We start from the raw sequence: 18674 nt of genomic DNA on the forward strand, positions 1-18674 counted from the left end.
CACCTGCCAGGAAAAGCCCAGGTCCCCTGCAGGGCAGTGGCAGTGACCCTGTGCTGTTCCCTTTGCACTCCCCTCGTTCGGGGCTGCCCCACAGCCCAGCTGAGGCTGTGCAGGCACCGGGGCTCTGCAGAGCCACGGCCTCGTCCTCTTCCAGCAGCCACGGTGACAAAACTCAATTTCACAGGAAATGGGGGAGATTTTCCACCTGGGTGAGTGTGTCACCAGTCCCACTGTGAAGTTACCTTTTTGTCTTTTGCACTTTTAATGGCAATATTAATGTATTTTGCTAGCTTACATTAAAATTACTGAAAGTTTAAAGTGTACCTTGTATATAATTTGTGCCTTGCTTTTGTTAATGCATGTTTCTGCTATTAGACTATAGCATAGCACTTTATTTACTGCTAGCCATTCAAAATAGTTTAAGATGTTATGGTAGCAATCTTGCTTTAAATAAATTCTGACCCTTAGCTTTTTAATTCAAACCAGAATCTTCTAAATGTGTTTATGTCTTGCAGACTATAGAAATATGTTTGTAACCTGAAACACAGACCTAGGCTGAGATCAATCTGGACATTTATTATTTTCGTGAAATGACTTTGTTTAACTGTTGTTACTGAAATAGTTTTTAAAATATTTCACTCAGTTTTTCATGGGATCAAGGCACATCTGTCACAAATTGCCTCTCTAAGAATCCCAGTCCCTCTGGGTGGCTGTGCTGGCACACGGCTGCAGAGCTGGCAGGTGGAGGAGCCCCTGCAGCACTGACAGTGCAGGAAAGGTTCCTGTGGGAACAGAACCTCAATGCCCAGGACAGGACCATACATGAAAAGTTGACATTTGGAGAGGATGGATGGGGTGCAGAAGATGGATGCAGGTGACTCTACACAACCTTTTGGGCTTGACATCATGTAGATTCAGTGACACTGGTATGTAAGAAATGTGCTTTTAATATGAAGCTTTCAGTTCTGCTAAGTGTCATGGAACAGGAATAACATTATACTGATAGGATATAAGGAACAAGACTGGTACACCAAAAAGTCTTGTTTAAAGGGCACAATACACAGGAAATATTAAACCTCAGCAGGCAAGTGAAAACAGGAACTAGTTACAGCTAACATGCACCTGTACAATGCTCTACCCTTAAATCCCCCAAGTATAAAGCACAGCTACTTCCAGAATCACCTCTGCATCTCCCTAAGACCCACTCAGAAATACTGTATATTCAAATCTCCTCAAATATATACAAAGTCCTCTAACAGTTTTCTTCTTCAGGCCAGTTAGATGCTCTGGAAATCTTTACCAGATTTGGAACAGAAGTAGTCATAAATGCTGGAAGGATGATGATTTTGACCTGCAGCTCCTCCTTTCAGTGCCCTTTTTGGAGCTGTTCCATTGGTGTCAAGGCTGTGTCCCACCAGGTAGCACAGGCAGAGATGTTTTGCAGAAACAAAGCTGCTTAGCTGTCCTCTTTTAGAGCCACAGTATAAAAATCTGTGTTTTATCAGCTGCCCAGCCATACAGGTGCACTCCCAGGTTGTTTTACATTTGTGACTGGGATGTGTGCACAAGCTGTGGATGAGCACACATCCTGTGACCTGTGCAAGACAACCTGGAGTGCTGGGAAATGTGATGGACATACAAACCCTCCTCTAGAGCTGGCCTGGTTTGTACTGCCCAACTGGAAGGATTTATAATTAATGCTTCTGTGTGAAGGGAAGCTCCTTTTGCTGGCCACCCAGGCAGGTGAATTTTGGAGTGACTGGCGTGGTGTAAGCACTCTCCAAAGAGAGAACACTTCCACCCAGCTGAAGGAGCTTGTCCCCAAGGGGTGCTTCATTCTGAGGTTTTAACTCCAGCCACAAAATCTGTGGCTAGAATTGTGGCCAAAGGACAAATCTTGGAAGTGTGGGACCCTCTGTGGAATGTCACTGTAACAGAATGCACTATTTCCAGTCTAAAGATCACTAAAAGATTGGACTGGCTGATTTAGTCTGAGTATTGACTTTAAATGACAGCTGCTATTCAAAATTTTGACTCAAAGGCAGTGGCAGCTTGTGACTTTGTTTAGTCTTTCCTCACACAGTCTTTATTTATTGCCTTCTAGGTAAGACCAGCACTTCTGAAGCAAATTCAACATAACTTCCCTTTTCTAATTCACGTATTTACAGAACACTTTTATACAATCTTTCCCTTAAACATGGTAACAGGCTATGACCTAACCCAGCTGACTGGCACCCAAAATGAATCCTTGTTTAGTTTATCTAACACAGCTTTCAGCTCATTACATGCACTCTGGAGATCTTCTTTCACCAGTACAGTGTCAATTAAATGGCCGTACTGCTCTTCAATGAATGCTGCTGAATTAAGAATTTCCTGCTGTTCTTCATCCTGCTGATCAACACAAGATGTTGGTATGACATTTACAGCATCTCCTTCTGGTTATTAGCATTTTAAAGTGTATTAATGAGTCATTACTGTGAGAACATGGAACAAAAGCTGCTACCATTAGGAAAAGGTATTGAAGATACTAAAACTGAGATCAAGGAGCAGAATGCTGCTGGCAGCTGTTCCAAAAAAAGCAAGGGGCCTGAGGGAAGGGGGAAAATACATTACAGGAGGGACATAAAATGGTGATAGTTCATTTTATGTAGTTAGAGTTGCTGCCTAACCCAAGATACGGGAACCACACTCCTCAAAAACTAAAAAGGAATGCTGCATACACTGTCCCATGTTCAGGATTTTTGAGGGCTTACACAAAAACTTACCACGTGAACTAAGTTCTGGAGCATATGAATTTAAGTTCAGGTTACCAAAGTAATGCCATTATGCTCTCTGTTCAGATTTACACATCACCAGTCTCAGCTGACCTAGGTTTGATCCTCCTGAGAGATCCACACACTGAGATTTGTGTGCACACCACTAAAACCCCGTCTGACACTGGTGTGGGTGTCACTTTGCCTGCCATCACCATTTGATGGGGCTGCTCATCAGAAATGTCAAGGGATTGTTGGTTTATTTGACTTCAGCAGCAGCTTCCCCTGCTGCAGCCTTGATCATGTACCACAGATCCATATGGAAGCCTGGCTTCATGTAGCTTTAAAACTTGAGTTTATAAGGAATCAAAAATCCCATTCTGAAGTTTCCCTCTGAAAGGCTACAGGACCTACTTAGTGCCTCACTTTAACTCTTGTTATGGAAGAGGAGCTCTTTCATGGAATAGAAGTGCTAGCCCAAATACTTCTTTTGTGTCTAAAAAGAAGAGGTTAGAAGCTGGAATACTTACAAGAGGGGATGAGATTTCTTCTGACATGTGAGATTTTAAGACATGTTTTTTCTTTTCTGAAATAAGAGGCTTCACAAAGATAACATAAGGCTTAAACTCAGGAGTCCTCAAGTGCTTTACTGCCTGTGAAGAGATGATTTTTGTTATCAGACTTCTTTTTGCTACTTGTCAATGACAAACTCAAATGACTCAAAACAAAGACAGACTTTTGTTCTCCACACAAAGGCTGATGCCAGTGTCCTGCCTGGCACACAGGAGTGCAGGGAGCACAGCCTGAACAGCACTGTCATTCCAAGGGGCAAGGACATGGCAAAAAAACCTGAGCAAAGTATAAAAAACCCCTGGCTTTATGGACAAGTTATGGTTTGCTTTGCCTAAGCAGCCAAAACCTGCAAATTTTAAACTTGGAATTCATCTGAGGTAGTAGCACAAGCCTTTTCTGAGCCCAGTTACAAAACGTGGATCAAAATTTCAAGTATTAACTCACAGCATGGAGGTTTTAAGAGCAGGTCTTGCAGTGCTTACAGTGCTCGTGTCCTGGGGTGATTCATGATGTTACTGAATTCTGTATCTGCACCCAAAAATTGCTGCTGGATCTTTGAGATCCTCCAAATGACAGCCTTGGGTGGGTGTGGGTGTGCTATGGCCAGGGTTTTTAAAATCAGAACTAGAATAAAACAATTTTGTTCTAAATATTCTCTCTGGGACCTGCACAGGCTGGGACAGGGATGCACATTGGTCCTACAGCAAGGGCAAAGTCCCACAGGGGGGACTCCTAAAGACACATCCAGGCTGTACCAGGTGCACATGCAGGAACTGTAACCACTGCACTGCTTCCCCAAGAGCCCTGTTCTGCTCAGGCAGCAGAAAATCACATTTGCATTCTTTAAAATAAACTGCAGAACTTACTTCAGGTACCACGTCCACCAAACAAACCTTCTTTTTGGCCATCACAGAGCGGATTGCCTCCAGACTTGTGCCATACAGGTTCTCTTTGTATTCTCCGTGTTCCACAAATCTAAAAAGTCAATACATTTTTAAATGCTATCTACAAAAATATTAAGGATCTTTAACTTAGAACATTTAACTTGGAACATTTGATAGATGTTTCCTGAACTCACAGCAGTCAGAGAGGGAGGTGAGAGGCAGAAAACCGGGGGTGAGTGGGTAAGGATTTAATTTTTCCACTTTTTTTTTTCCCTTCCTTGCTTAGTAGCAATTCTTCATATATCACTAACAGCTGATCAGCACAACTGATAAACAGAGGAAGAAGAAAGGGATTCTGTTCACAGAAAATAGAACAAAGCTGGCAAGGAAACAGACTGCAATTCTCTCGTTTTTTTTGGAGATTAGTAAAGATCTGAACTTAGAGGGAACACGCTCACAAAAAGTCTGGGATAACCAAAGTTCCCTCTAGCACACACCTTCAATGAGAATTGAGTTTTAACCCATCATAAACAGAGAGTGAGCAGCCCAACTAAGGATCTGTTACTTTCACTGGATTCAATTCTGACCAATCCTAAGACTTATGCAGGTTTAAATTCTAACTCAGGATCCTCCTACTAATGTTATTCCTAAATTGCTTCCAGCTAAATGTTTCAGTTTGCTCTACCAGTCCAGGCTCAATAAAGAGCTTTTTACTTAGAAAGCTGAATCCTTCTTGTCCCACTTGTCACCTGATTTTGTTATTCATGTGATGTAAAACTGAACGAGCAATATTTTTAAATAGTCAATTATACCAGTATTTGAAAATTAACTCACTTGTTTTGCTGCACATCTGTCTCAAATGATTGCTTAGAAACAAAATTGTATTCTACTCCCTCTCTCTCATGGCTTTTCCTCGACCTTGTTGTATCTAGAAGAGAAGGGAACCAGGACATGGCAGACACATCAGCTTTGCAAACGTTTTCTCTGCTTAGTTCCAGTCACATTTTCACAACTTCAAACAAGGAAGTTACACAGTGGCCAATTCAAATGGACAAAATATAAATCAGACCACATAATTTTATTTTAAACTCCATTTCAAATATTGTATGACCAAAGTTGAAGTTGTTTTGCTCCCAGGAGTGCTGTAACTAGTAAAAAAAAAGAGGAATCATCCTTCTTACACCTGGGAGATGCAGCAGAGTTTATCCTACAGAAAACCCTGGAATTTACCTGTTTGGAATTCTGGACTCTCATTTTCTTGGAAAGCTCAAAAATGAAACCAGGAAATATATAAAGTACTAATATGTTGTCTTTGTATTTACACTAATTCATTATCAATAAATAATAATTAAATATAATTAAATAAAAAAAATCAACAGATGGCTGTTTCCCAAGGTACTGTGTGCATAATTATATGAGTCCCTGACTTTTGGTGTAATTTCCTTTTGTAATTTTTATTACTGTAGGAGAAGCTTTCATGATCATTCTACAAATTTATGCCAGACCACAAAAGTAATGTCTGCTATTTTTTTTGTGTACATGTTTAAACTCAAATAGGAATTACTCATTTGAGTTCTTTTACTGAAGTCTGCCTGAAAAACTTTTTTTAAAAGGTCTTAAATAACATATGAACAGTGCCCTCAATGTTAATTTTTTGGATTCAAAAAGTAGCTTGTTGAAGAATTCAAGTAAGAATGGATTTTTTTGTGTGTGTGTTAATTCCTCTTTTTTTAGAAAATGATATTATTAAATACTATTAAAATAATTCATTTTTTTAGCAAATAATCCAGTAAAAGCAATTCAGTGTAACTCTAGCCACGAAGCCATGTGAGAATTGCTGATTTCTCTCTTGCTCTGACTCCCTTGTTTGAACAGCCTGGATAATGAACACCTTAAAATCTTGCCCAAATTTTGACTTGGTTTATTGCTGTCTGTTGTTTTTCTTTTTTAATTGCAGCTGTAATGCTGTTCTCAAGAAAAATCACCCTCTTTTCAAGACACAATGTTTTGGCTGACTTTTAAGATACTAGTTTGCCACACCAGCTCTCTTTGCTAGTCACATTCCATTTTTTCTTTCTATATCAAGTTTTTAAGTGTATTTTAAGTTAACAGACACTGAGAAAATGCAATCTGCTCACTCAGGAAAACACAATTAAAAAAAACCCCACTGAACTGAAGGAATTCCAAAGTGCAGATGTGCCGAGTTACAAATCAAAAATGATTTATTCACCTATTAAGGGCAAACACAGCAGATTACAATGAGAAAAGAATTGAAGTACCTCAGAAATATGCATGTAATAAATAGAATAGAAATTATCATTAGTGCAGATGGCACAACCTTCATTAGACAGCATTTATGGAATAAAGATGCAACCAACACAAGACAAGTAAATTTTACTCACGTGGAACAGCAACCCCATACTCCTGGGGGTTCTCTGACACAACTTTCTGCTTGAGCTCACTTAACCTGGCCCCCAAACAACCTAAGAAAACAAAATAAAACTGACTGATGGATTTCTGTGTGAAATGAAATAGTGCAGAAAATAAATATATCAGTTTCACTCAAATAATATCATTCAGGAATGTGCTTGAAGAAACCTCTTCATGAGAGAACTCATGACCAGCTCTGCCATATTCTGCTTTGAAGATCATCAGGAACAAATTTAATTCTTTGAACAAGAATTAAATGATTGCTGGACAATCAGCTGGCAGACACTAAATCAGAAAATCTGTGATCTTAGCAGTCAGCTCTGTGAGATGTCCTTGAATTTTAGGGCATCTTGAGAAACTGCCTCAGCACAAGGCTGATAAGCTGAATTAAAATTGCATGCAAAATCTTGTTAGATAATTCTTGATAATTAGATAATTCTTGCTAGATAATTCTGACATCTGCCTCTTCATCAGCAGTTCTGAACCAGCAGGCTAAGTAAACAGCAGAGTAAAAGCCAAAAGAAAGTGAATCAGAGCAATGAGAAAGTCCTGCATCGTTATTTTTAGAAGGACTTGATGAGTTTGATTCTTTGTTTTGTTTTTTTTCTGTAATTTAAAATAAAAGAGTGAGTTCTGACAAAACCCAGAAAAACATAAAAACCCCCCACCAGAACCACAAAAACCTCCAAACCAAACATCTAAAGAAAGCCCCTGGAAGTGCAGGATAAGGGAAGAGGGAGAAATGTGAATATTTTTGAATTAACTGGGTACTTACCAATGAGAACCACCAGCCTCTGCTGCTCACCAGGCTGCTGTTGGTATTTTGTGACCTCCTCATATGTCAGGAACTCTGCTCCCTCTGCCTGCTCTGCCTGCTTGCCCTCATTCACGTTGTTTTCCTTCTCTTTACGACTTAACCTAAAGCTCCTGCGTAACCCAGCTGTGCAGAAAACACAAAATACATTGACATGTCCCCTCTTAGACAGATCTTCAGGCTTGTTCAGCTCCAAGTTATTGTCTTCAAAGCTGTTATTCCCACAAATTTCATTTATAATTAAATCAGTGCATATATGCTCAGATTACAGGAGAAATGTTTGCATATGGCACAGAAAATCTAACACCCAAGCTAGAATAAAATCCCCCTCACAGAACTTTAGCTTGGTATTGGTTATGCCCAAGTCAGATTCTGCCTCTTGACAGAGATAATCTAATTTATGAATGTATGGGAAATCAATTTAAACAGTCCAGTTTTAATTTTTTAATGTGGGTTTTTTAGGGAGTTTTATTTGGTAGGGTGTTTTGTTTTCATTTTGGTTCTGAGTTTTTTGGGGTGGGTGTGCTAGGGAAGGGGTAAAGGGGTTTGGTTACTCACCTATGTAGTGTCCATTGAAATATCCTTCACAGTCACAGTCTTCTGTAAATTAAAAAGGAAGTGGGGGACAGGGAACAGGGGAAAGGAGAGTGAGAGGGAGGAAGGAAATACCTTAGACAATGGGTGTGATACCAGTCTGGTTCATTGGCAAAGAAATTTTATATCCTGAATTATCCACACACGCTTTTTAACATAAAAGAATACTTTTACAAAAAAAAAAATACTTGCCTTGGCTAGTGGTTTATATTTGAAAAATCCCTGACTTTGATATTGAACCAGGGAATTTTATATCTTGGTATTTACAGTTCCCAGAGTTTATGCTTTTCAGCATTCATGACATTTGATTAGTGCTGCTGGTAAAAGTATGATGCTCAGACTTAAGTGAAAAAGAAGACTGCACAAACACAGAGCTCTTTTATTTAAGTGAGTAACTTTATAAATGAATATGATTATGTAAGAAAATTGCCTCTTCTGATATTCCATTATCATTTGAGCTTGAAAAAAGGGGCTCAAAAATTACAAACATGAACTCTAACCCCCTTCATTCTGACCAAATTAAATTATCATTGCTTATTAATTCTTTATTTAAAAAATCCCAATATTTGAATGCATGTACATAAAATAGTAAGTTAAAAACCACCAAGCTGTCCCTCCTCAAATTACAACCACCCCCAAGGCCCCTCAGAGTGTGCATAATAAAACCAGCTGCACAAAAATACACTGCAATCCTAAGACAAACACTGAGTCCTCACACCTCCTGAAAGAGGGATGCCTGCTTTGTTAACACTTAGGCACCTGTGCCCTTGCAATATTTACAGAACTCCAGACATTTTGAGGTGCTGGTGTGTGGGATAAAACCAATTAAAAGCAAAAATATAAAGCACCAAAGGTGTCGGTCAAGAGAGGGCTTTGTTTTTTAATGAATAGTTGCATGTAGGTGTGTAAATCAAACAATACCCATGTGTACTCCCAAAACATTCTGCCTAGATTAAAATACAAATAGCAATAACATAAAATAAATATAAATAGCGACATGAATCCAAGCTAAGATCAGAGCTGTTTTGTTTATTTTCTGTTGTTCAAGGCAGGCTCTTTCAGGCTCATGCTTTGACAGCTGGCCATGACTGCTACACTCTAATTACAGAACATCATTAGTACTTGCATCAAAGTTGAGGGAATATTAAAAACTGGAATATGAATACCAACAAGCAACTGTAATGTGGAAAAAAAAATCCCAGCATATGGAATTCAACAGGAAATACCTGATATTTGGAAAGGCAGTTGGTACATGACACAAGCCCAACAGAGTTGCTCATAATGAAAATAACACAGCAAACAGTCCAAATGAACAATGAACACCAATCACTTAGGATTGACATGGGTGCCCTAAAATATTAAAACCCAGTGTTTCTGTGTTTTTTAAACAGATACAAAGACTGCATTTAACTTGCAAGTCTTTGAACCTCACTCAGAAACCTACAGAACACATAAATACATCTCAGAAGACAAAGCTTTTCCCTTGAATTGGAAGCAAAGTTAGAAGTTACCACTACTTAAGTCCCCAATCAGAATCAGATTAGTTTAAATAATAATTCAAAAAGAAAATGTCTTAGAAACAAAAAATCTACTGATCCCTTTGGAATCATAGCAAGTGTTTTAAAAAATAGATTGGTTGTTTATATTCAGGCAGAAAGTGAGTTAGGAGAGCACCTACCTTTGTCAGAAGACTGATCATCTACAGTTAGCATGAAAGGCAGAGTTAGGATGATATTAAAAAACATGGACAAATAATTGAGCAAAATTAGAGAAAATGGAAAGGAAAGGTTCTTCTGGTTTAATTTGCTTAACAGGCGTTTCTACCTTAAACAAAGTACTGCAATACAATACCCTAATCAACTGATTAAAGAATTTGGGCTGAAATGTAGTTATTATAACCAGTTATCAGCTTAATTGTCTAGAAAACATCTGAGATAAAGCTTAAGCAGCACTGCTCATTACATGCCTACCCTCCTAATTGAGTGTAATGGAAACTAATTTGGAAAAGCTTCGTTTAAATCAGTAATGCTATTTTATAACTTGATTCAGCATCTTCCCTCCTTGTAGCACAAGAACACTTCTATCTCATCATGCACCAAAGGCAGAAATTCACTTTTATTACTCAAAAAGAATTCCAGAATCCTTGTCTAGATGAGGGTGGCAGTCCCAGCACGATCCTGGCTGCAGTCACAGCCTTCCCCCACAGCAGCAGTGCCTGTGCTCAAGTACCAACAGCAACAGAGACACAATTTGGGATAATCACAGCAGAAACACATAATTGGCATAATCTTCTGCTTTCCAGCACTTCCTAGCAATTTCCTCACAAGCAGAGGTTGTGTGAATAATTCAGTGGCAGAGACCTCAGGGCTGTAAACAACAATCACTCTGAGGTCTACTTAAGGCCACCTCTTAACATTAAGCCTGAAATACAGATTGTATTTACAGCTCCAGTGATTTTTATCCTCCTTAAAGCTACACTTTATTTCCATATGAGTTTAGAGTAGTTTCATGCACTCTGTAAGAATTTTGGGAAGTATACATTAGGTTATTTTTGCAGCTTTCAAGTTTCAAACCATAGAAAAAGTGTGAACACTAGCAAATTTTAAGGCATCTAAGTCTGTAAGGCCTCATGTTCTTGAGAGCAGGAAGAGAGGGACAGCTGTGATTTTTGAAAACAACAACACTGGATAAAACTCAACCCCAAATGTTCCCCTGTGGCAGCTTGTGTCCATGAATATCAACCAATGGCAGACTGTATTCAAAATATCAATCAGTGGTGAAATTCACCCAAACACATCATTACTGAAATAACAGAAAAATACTGAGAACTTGGTATCAATTAAAACATCACTGAAAGAACAGACTCACATAATGGTTTCTTCAGAGTTCTGGCATTCTGCAGAGTGCCTGTTGTTCTCCTGTAAGTCAGTCGTCTGAATAGAGAATAATTCTATTTTAGCTATGTAAACTCAGAGACAATTTCTAGCATGTTATACACATAGCATGGAAAATAAAGAATGAAATAAAAATAGCTTTTTCTTTAAAAATTTAAAATGTCTCTGATTCAACTATTTAAAAGGCTTTATTCAAAACTATGACAGTCTCAGATTGTTACTGGTAAGGGAATGAAAAGAAGATTCTAAAACATTTTATGCTTTCATATATCAGAGAAATCAAGTTGATTAGATCTCCTTTATTAGGAGATATAGTTTAGTTCCTATTATATAGGAGCTTTTTAGCACTTTCCCCATGGCAGATGTATCCACCCTGGCACGACCGTGCCCTTCATTTTCTGTGAAAAAAACCCAGCATAAAACCAATATATCAATATAGTGACACTATGCACATGTGAAAGAAAAATAAAATCTGTAATCACTGCTGCCAAACCTTTCTTGGAACTGTTTTGAGGGGATCAGGCCTGCTCTGAGGTTGGTATCCCCAACACGCTTGGCTTGCCACCACGTGGGATCATCCTGGCTGACAACTTCCAGCACGTGTCGCCTTTTGAAGGGCAGCCCGGCCTCCTGGCAAGGAATGGCTCTGTCTTCTTTGGGGTTATAGCAGAACAGTGCCCTCATAAACACCTGGAAAAGAGTTAACGTGTCATTTCTTCTTGTCCTAGCTGGGATTTCAAGTATCTGCCTTTAAAAGGCTTTCCCCAATGCTAACACTGTTAACCTATAATACACTTTATCCCTCCTTCAAGCACTCAAAAATACAGACACCTTGCAGCTTATGTAGAAAAATAATATTCCAGTTTATTTATCTCTCTCTCTCTCTCTCTCTATTTCTCTCTCTCTCTATGTATCTATCTATCTTTCCAGCATATACCCAGTAATTATATATCAGAATTGAGGAACATGAGACTCAAAAGACCAAAGTTCCAAGAAGCACAGATCACAATCTACATTAAGTACAAAATGCAATAAAGGGTTGAAAAAAAAAATAAGGGAATGGAGAAAACAATTAAAATGTTTAAAAATAGAAAGGACTTATGGCAAAGTTGCCTTTAAAATGTTCCTTTAATGCATCAAAATCTACTGTTCAACTTTGGGGTGTCTGAACACTATTTAACACACAACAGCAGAAGCACTTCAGAAAGTGATTTGTGGGCTTCAAGGAAAAGTTACTGCTGATCAGGCAGGGCAGATGAAATGGGCTGATGGGATCACATGGTGAATGCAGCTCTGTTTGCATTCTCTTTTCACTCCAGTGAGTGGCAAAATGCCCAGAGCTAATGGACAGACTGCAGCTGCCACGCTGAGAGGAGACAGCAGAACACCAGATTTAATTGCACGAACCAAAAAGAAGAGGCAGGATTTCAGAAATGCTAGAAAAGAACACGTGCCAAGATGGAGAGGAGAAGAGTCATGCAAGTAATTCTATTGAACAGAAGGGTGCTGCAGAAGAAAGCCCTCTCCTGTCTTTGTAGCTCAGTGATGTGTCTGTGGCACTGCCCACTGGAACAGCAGGAATGCTGCACTCACAGAGATGCAGAGCTGTGCTCCACATTTCAGCTCCATACCTTGCTGTCCTTTAGACGATCTTCCTCTTTGATGGCTGGAATTATCTTTAATGTTATTGACCCTCGAGACTGAGCCTGAGAAAAACAGCAGTGGTTTTTTACTTTGAAACAGGACAAGGATACAATGCAGACTGTTCAAGCTCCAGTTAAGGAGCCAGCAGCTGTCTCCTTCTCAGAACTCTAACACACCAAGCTAATCCAGTATTTAACTGCATTACAGAGAATATCAGATGTTCCAGGACTCCACAACAGAGTCTTGCCCATGGAGACATCCACAGCAACCACTTGGCTAAAACATATTAAAACCTGCATTAAAATTCCTTTGTTTTTAGCAATTGCATTAATTTCTGGGCTACAGTTCACAGGACATGAAATACTTTCTGTGGCTTTTAGTACAACATGGACTTAAATTTTGCAGACTAATAATTTTAAAGTGCTGCTTTGAAAAATACTGCTGTGTTTCCTCCATATGGTGGCTTATTTGTTACAGTAAAATGTAAGCATTTACAAAATAAACACCTACTTTCACTCGAGAAATATTTGCTAGGAAGTGACAATTATTAGTTATAATAAACTAAAAAGCACTTCCAGGTCCTTCAGAAATCTAGAATGGGTTTATCTGTTTTAGTTGCCTTATTCTGCATGAGATGAATTATGTTGTAGAAAAGCCTGCAATTCTGCACAGATTAAAAAGCAAACACAAACATTTGTAGCTTTTCTTCAAAAAATAAACCATGAAAAGGAAAGTGTTACACTTCAGGCATTAGCTCACATGGCACATTTATAATCAGAAATTACACAGAGCAGATAAATAGCATCCCAAGATCCCCATAAATAAACTTTACACACTATCTCAAAGTGGTTTTGACACCCCCAAGTTAAAAGCAATCATTGGGATTATTTGATCTAAATTGAAATTAGGTGACAGCAGTGACACCAGGCTCCTCCTGTGTCCCTAACTCCACACCAAGACAAGGGGGAACCACGGCACAACAGGGAAGTCAGGGATGAAGAAGCTGAATAACCACAGCAATTTCTACCAAAATTTGTGGGTATCCATGTTAGAGAAGCTTGAAGCAAGGAATTGCTCATGTCACCAGGGATGTGCTGGTGAAGAACAGGCTGACAGCTCTACTGAACACACGGACAAGACTCTCTTCAGCTTCCTAACACACCACATTGAGTCATCTTCTAGGAATGTATTTATAATTTGCAGTTTGCTTGTCATAAACAAAGCATTAAAGGGAAGTTCTTGACAGAGCAACATGTTAACTTTGTATTTGTATCTTACTTGGTACCAATCCAGTTCGCAGAGGTTTCTGAAGTCAAAAGGAGAAGACTAATCCACTGGGAGAAGAAAAACTCAATGCAAAGACAAGCAGGGATTGCATCTTTTAGCTCTATATTTTAAACTCATGGTTAAATGTCATCATCTACTGTAATTACTAGATCACCAAACAGAAAAGATCTTGAAATGAAAATCAGTGCAGACCAAAATCTGACTTATTTCTTCTGGTCGTTTGTGAAGCACAGTAATACCATTGACTTCTCTTAGTTCATCTCCAACATGGACAAGACCTGAAAAGATGGTAAGGAAATTAAAATAGGTCTAGAGACTGGAAAGCACTACTCTGATCTGCAGCCTGAACCATTAGCATGTACTTCCTCTCCTCCCTCATGCAGACTGATGGACTTAGTACCAAAGCCAAGTGCCTTTGTTGGAAATGTGCCTCAAGAGTCTTTATTCCTTACTGCACTTTTTTTCAGCACAAACTCAAAGGAGAGCAGCATGCAGGCAGGCAACCTGTGACAAGGTACTCTGCAAAAATCCTATTTGGATCACTATTAAGTATGCAAAACTGAAATAGTTTTGTGAGTGTGACCAAATCTTAGGAAGTCAGGAGACACACTGCTGACATATCTGTCGTTCCTGCACACAGATCAATACTTCACACTCACAGAAAGAATGCTAGACTATTTTTTTTTAACAAGTCATGAAGAGGCTCTACAAGATTTAGGTTTGTTTATCCACTTAAATTAGAAATTGTCATATATATAGCTATTGTTAACTGACATAAAATAATTTCTCAGTAAAGCAAAAGGGAAACAACACACAATACACTGAATAAACCAAGCTACTAGATTAAAAGCAAAAAACATTCTTTCCTTTCTTCTAAAGCTCAAACATACTTCTTCCCATCTCTGTTTTCATTTTTTCCTAATGGCCATTTTAATAAAAAGCACATGTAACTAGATTAACAGATTACTGATGAAATACAAAAATGCAAAGAGCATGCTTAGGGAACTTCAGAGGTTTAAAAAAGCAGCTTCAGAAATGTAGTACTGCAATCATACCACTGCGATCAGCTGCACCTCCTCTCATGATCCTTGCTACAATCACAGCTCCTGTGTGCTCATCTCTTCTGATGGTAGCTCCCTGAAATAAAACACACCCCCCACCCAAGAAAATGTAAGAATTCAGCAACAAATAACATGTATGCTATTATGTCTTTAAAACTGGAATTAATTTGTTCTATGGATTTCCTCTTTCTCCTTGATGGTTTCCACTGTTATTCAAGTTTTGACCATGCCTTCCTTACTGCTGACTTTGCTAAGTGCTTACACTTTCTGCATTATTGTGGTCATCAAGTCACTCAAGTGTGCAAAACATTATTGCACAAATTCTTTCTCTTCCTATTGTGCAAAAATATTGTGCATTATTGTAACAAATACCTCCTCTTCTGAATCTTTCTACAATACAGTCAGGACTTTTATTTGTACAAACAACAAAAGCCAAGTAATTAGATTTTTCTTCCTCCTCCTACCTCTGCTGGCAATACAAATCTTTGATCAGGAATTCAGTCACTGCTCCCTTCTACTACTGTGATACACAAAAAGCAGATTTCTTTCCCAATACAACTGTTTTTCCTTAGGAAATCAATTCTTCCATTTCCATTTGTATAAAGTTAGGACCTTGACAATAAAATGTTTACATACAAGTATCAAATATACTCTTACCATACATCACTGACTTTCATGCAAGTGAATACTTTAAGTCATTGAATGTTAGCTACCGTATGAAAAGAATTAATACATATAATCAGTATAATTAATAGAATTAATACATATAATCAGTATAATTAATAGAATTAATATATATAATCAGTATAATTGCTTCAGCATATACAGTTTCCTCACTGTGCTTCCTGTGCTAACTGGTATTTATAAACTAGCCCATCTAAATGCAAAATTGTGAAGGTGCATTTATCATTTACCAAATTGTTTTTTATATTATTTTAAAGCTTCAGAACACTCCAAGTTTCTGAAGGCTGTTTGAAGACATCTTCAAGTTTCTCCCCCATACTCACAATAACACTCTTGCACTATAAAGTTTAATGACCAGAGATGGGTGATCTAATATGTACCAAGGGTTCTTTATTTTTCACTAGCCGGACAATTTTCACTGATTCCTCATCAAAATCATCATCAAAATTATCAGGTAGAGGTGGAAGAGCTGGGTCAAAGTTCTTCTGTGCTACAGTGTCATGTACTACAAGCATTGCCTGCATAAAGGAAATAAAAAACAGTAATGTAGTGGAGTAATACTACAATTCCCATTCTCATGTTTCCAGTATTACAGCAAAATTAAACCTCCCCCTTCTACCCTCACCACAAATCCTCCAAAAAAGACTTAGCAATCACCTTACCCATCATGTAAACTAGATACTGGTATATGTCAATATTTAAAATAAATCCAGACAACAATAAAGCTCAGCCTAAGAAAAACTTAAGTGAATTATGAAAAGCAAGAAAGTATCCTTTTCTTCTCCTTTTCTTTTTGGGTCCCTCAGAAAACAGGAAGGAAGGGAGGAATGGAAGACAGCATGGTGCATTATGCAGGAAAACTGTCTCTTTTCAATTTCCTTCACATCCTAAAAGCCTGTGCAGGAAATCCCAGTGGAACAGAAGTTTGGAGGAGGTTTTTCCTGTCTCCTAGGGAGGCTTCTATGTAACTTTTCAGTTACAAAATGTTCTGTTACAATTCTGCAAAGGCATTTTGTGAAGGTCCCCAATGTGGTTTTTACCCTGAGATGTGGTGTTGACAACAGCTGAAGCAGCTCCTTTTCTTCATTATTTACTGGTGCTGTCTGCAACTCTTCTATTACCTTTAAAATAAAAATTTACAACCTCAAAATTAAAGAAGTCTGCCAAACAAGATCACATATTCACATTTCTGTTGAGTGTTTGCTAACATCTATCATCCACCAAAGTAATCTACACAGATCAACACTGATCCCAGTCCACAGTGCATGAAACCTGAAAGAAACCAAAGTTTCTTCAGTTATTTTTATTAGATAGTACAGAAAACAGCATTAGGAATCAGAATCCCTAAACATACATTTAAGAGTTATTCCATCAATATAATTTCAGGAACGAGTTCTGAAATTTTAAATGCTATATGGAATATGTAAATAACACTTGAAACAACACTCTTGTGCTTGTATTATTTGATAAAATACTTTAAACCTTCCTGCAAATATCTAGAATTGGAACATGCAGCATAACTTCCCCCGTTTCCCTGCAAAACCTGGCCACCAAAATATGCCTGGGAGTCTCAGACCTGTTAAACAAAAGATTAGAGAAATAATGGAGGCACTTCTGCACTGGGCTGATTGGGTGGGAGGAGAGATAAAGCAAAGGAGGGAGAGGAGGAAGGGAAAATGGGTTGAGGCAGAAGAGATTCCCTTACCCTGCTAAGAGTTCTAAAGAGGGAAGTCATATAGTTCTATAAAAAACTTCTCTGCTGTTCTTTAGATGGAAATTTTGCATGACTGGACAGGTAGCAAGGCTGAAAGTTTTGTGGGTGGTACACTGTGTGTGGGAACAGGCAGAGGGGTGTGCTGCGTGTTCAGGTGGGGCACTGGGCTCTCCTGACTTTGAAAATGGAGATATTCCAGCTCCCAAACCTTCCACTGCCCTCCCTACACCATGGGAGGAAACAGGAGCACGTGAAGGGGCAGCAAATGCAGAGGAACTTTCACTTCACACCACAGGGCTTGTGGCACACACAAATCCAAGACACAGCTCTGCTCTGTGAACACACTGGGGATGAACTGAGGAGAAGGACCTGAGGATCCTGGCAGATGAAACATCACAGACATGATGGCAATGTGTGGGCTGCAGCTGAGAAGGAGAACTGCAGGCCAGGCTGCAGGAAGAGGAGCAGGGGCAGCAGTCAGGGGAGGAGATCCTCTCCCTCCTCCTGCTCTCTGGGACCCCCTCCCCTGGGGCAGTGTCCAGCTCCAGAGCCCCAGGGCACAGATCTGTCCTAGTGCAGCCACAGGAGAACACGAAACGCTCAGAGGGCTGGAACGCCTCTCCTGTGAGGAAAGGATGAGACAGCTGGGATTGCTCAGCTTGGAGGAGAAGAGAGGGCTTGGGGGAGACTTTGCTGCTGTCATTCAGGCTTAAAGAGAGAGAAAAGCTCCTTACCAAGGCTTGTAGTGACAGGACACGGGGCAGCAGTTTTAACTTCAAAGAGAGCAGATTTAGATTGGATATAAGGAAGAATTTTTTTGATGATGATGGTGGTGAGATGCTAGAACATCTGCATGGTGAGATGCCAAGAGAACTTTGGGATGCCTCACTATTGGGAATGTTCAAAATCAGGATAAACAGGGCTGTGGCAATCTGATCCAGGGAAAGGTGAGCCTGGCTATGGTGGTTAGAGGAGATCACCTTTCAGAATCCCTCCAACCCAAACCACACTGTGTCAACAGCAAAGCTGCCTGGCCTGGAATGGTTTTAATTCTGAATATAAGACTGAACCCTCAGCTGGGATATTGTCAAGACAGGACTGAATGTTTTTGCAGCCTCTCCCTTAGGAAGGCCATTAATAACATCCTTTCCTTCTACCTGAAAGTGTCCATCTTCACTAGACATTTAATGACTTGGCATTTTTGAGCTCTCATTTCCTTGATTAATCACGGCCAACAGCTTACAAAGACAATTGGGGAAGATGAGAAATATGTTCACACGTAGTACAATTGGAAAGCTTTGATTTGTTAGAAAAGCAGGCATAAATAATAGAAAATTATGAG

The 18674-nt window shown here is 39.2% G+C and overlaps 1 protein-coding gene across 1 annotated transcript in view; it reads right to left on the reverse strand.

Annotated features, from left to right (window-relative positions):
- Positions 1–929: 929 nt before the first annotated feature.
- Positions 930–18674, reverse strand: part of MPP3 (MAGUK p55 scaffold protein 3) — a 33938-nt gene continuing 16193 nt past the window's right edge. Inside the window, exons 5-19 of the mRNA XM_063404032.1 lie at positions 16659–16739; positions 15999–16136; positions 14929–15010; positions 14066–14151; positions 12574–12648; positions 11436–11632; positions 10917–10981; positions 9727–9747; positions 8013–8054; positions 7416–7580; positions 6613–6693; positions 5045–5138; positions 4193–4301; positions 3284–3406; positions 930–2388 (exon numbers count right to left, since the gene is read on the reverse strand). Coding sequence (XP_063260102.1) covers positions 2209–2388; positions 3284–3406; positions 4193–4301; positions 5045–5138; positions 6613–6693; positions 7416–7580; positions 8013–8054; positions 9727–9747; positions 10917–10981; positions 11436–11632; positions 12574–12648; positions 14066–14151; positions 14929–15010; positions 15999–16136; positions 16659–16739 — 1539 coding nt within the window. The 3' untranslated portion in view covers positions 930–2208. The remainder of the gene's footprint in view (positions 2389–3283; positions 3407–4192; positions 4302–5044; positions 5139–6612; positions 6694–7415; positions 7581–8012; positions 8055–9726; positions 9748–10916; positions 10982–11435; positions 11633–12573; positions 12649–14065; positions 14152–14928; positions 15011–15998; positions 16137–16658; positions 16740–18674) is intronic.

The sequence above is a fragment of the Prinia subflava genome, chromosome 8, assembly GCF_021018805.1.
Source record: "Prinia subflava isolate CZ2003 ecotype Zambia chromosome 8, Cam_Psub_1.2, whole genome shotgun sequence".
In the NCBI taxonomy this organism is placed as follows: domain Eukaryota; kingdom Metazoa; phylum Chordata; class Aves; order Passeriformes; family Cisticolidae; genus Prinia; species Prinia subflava.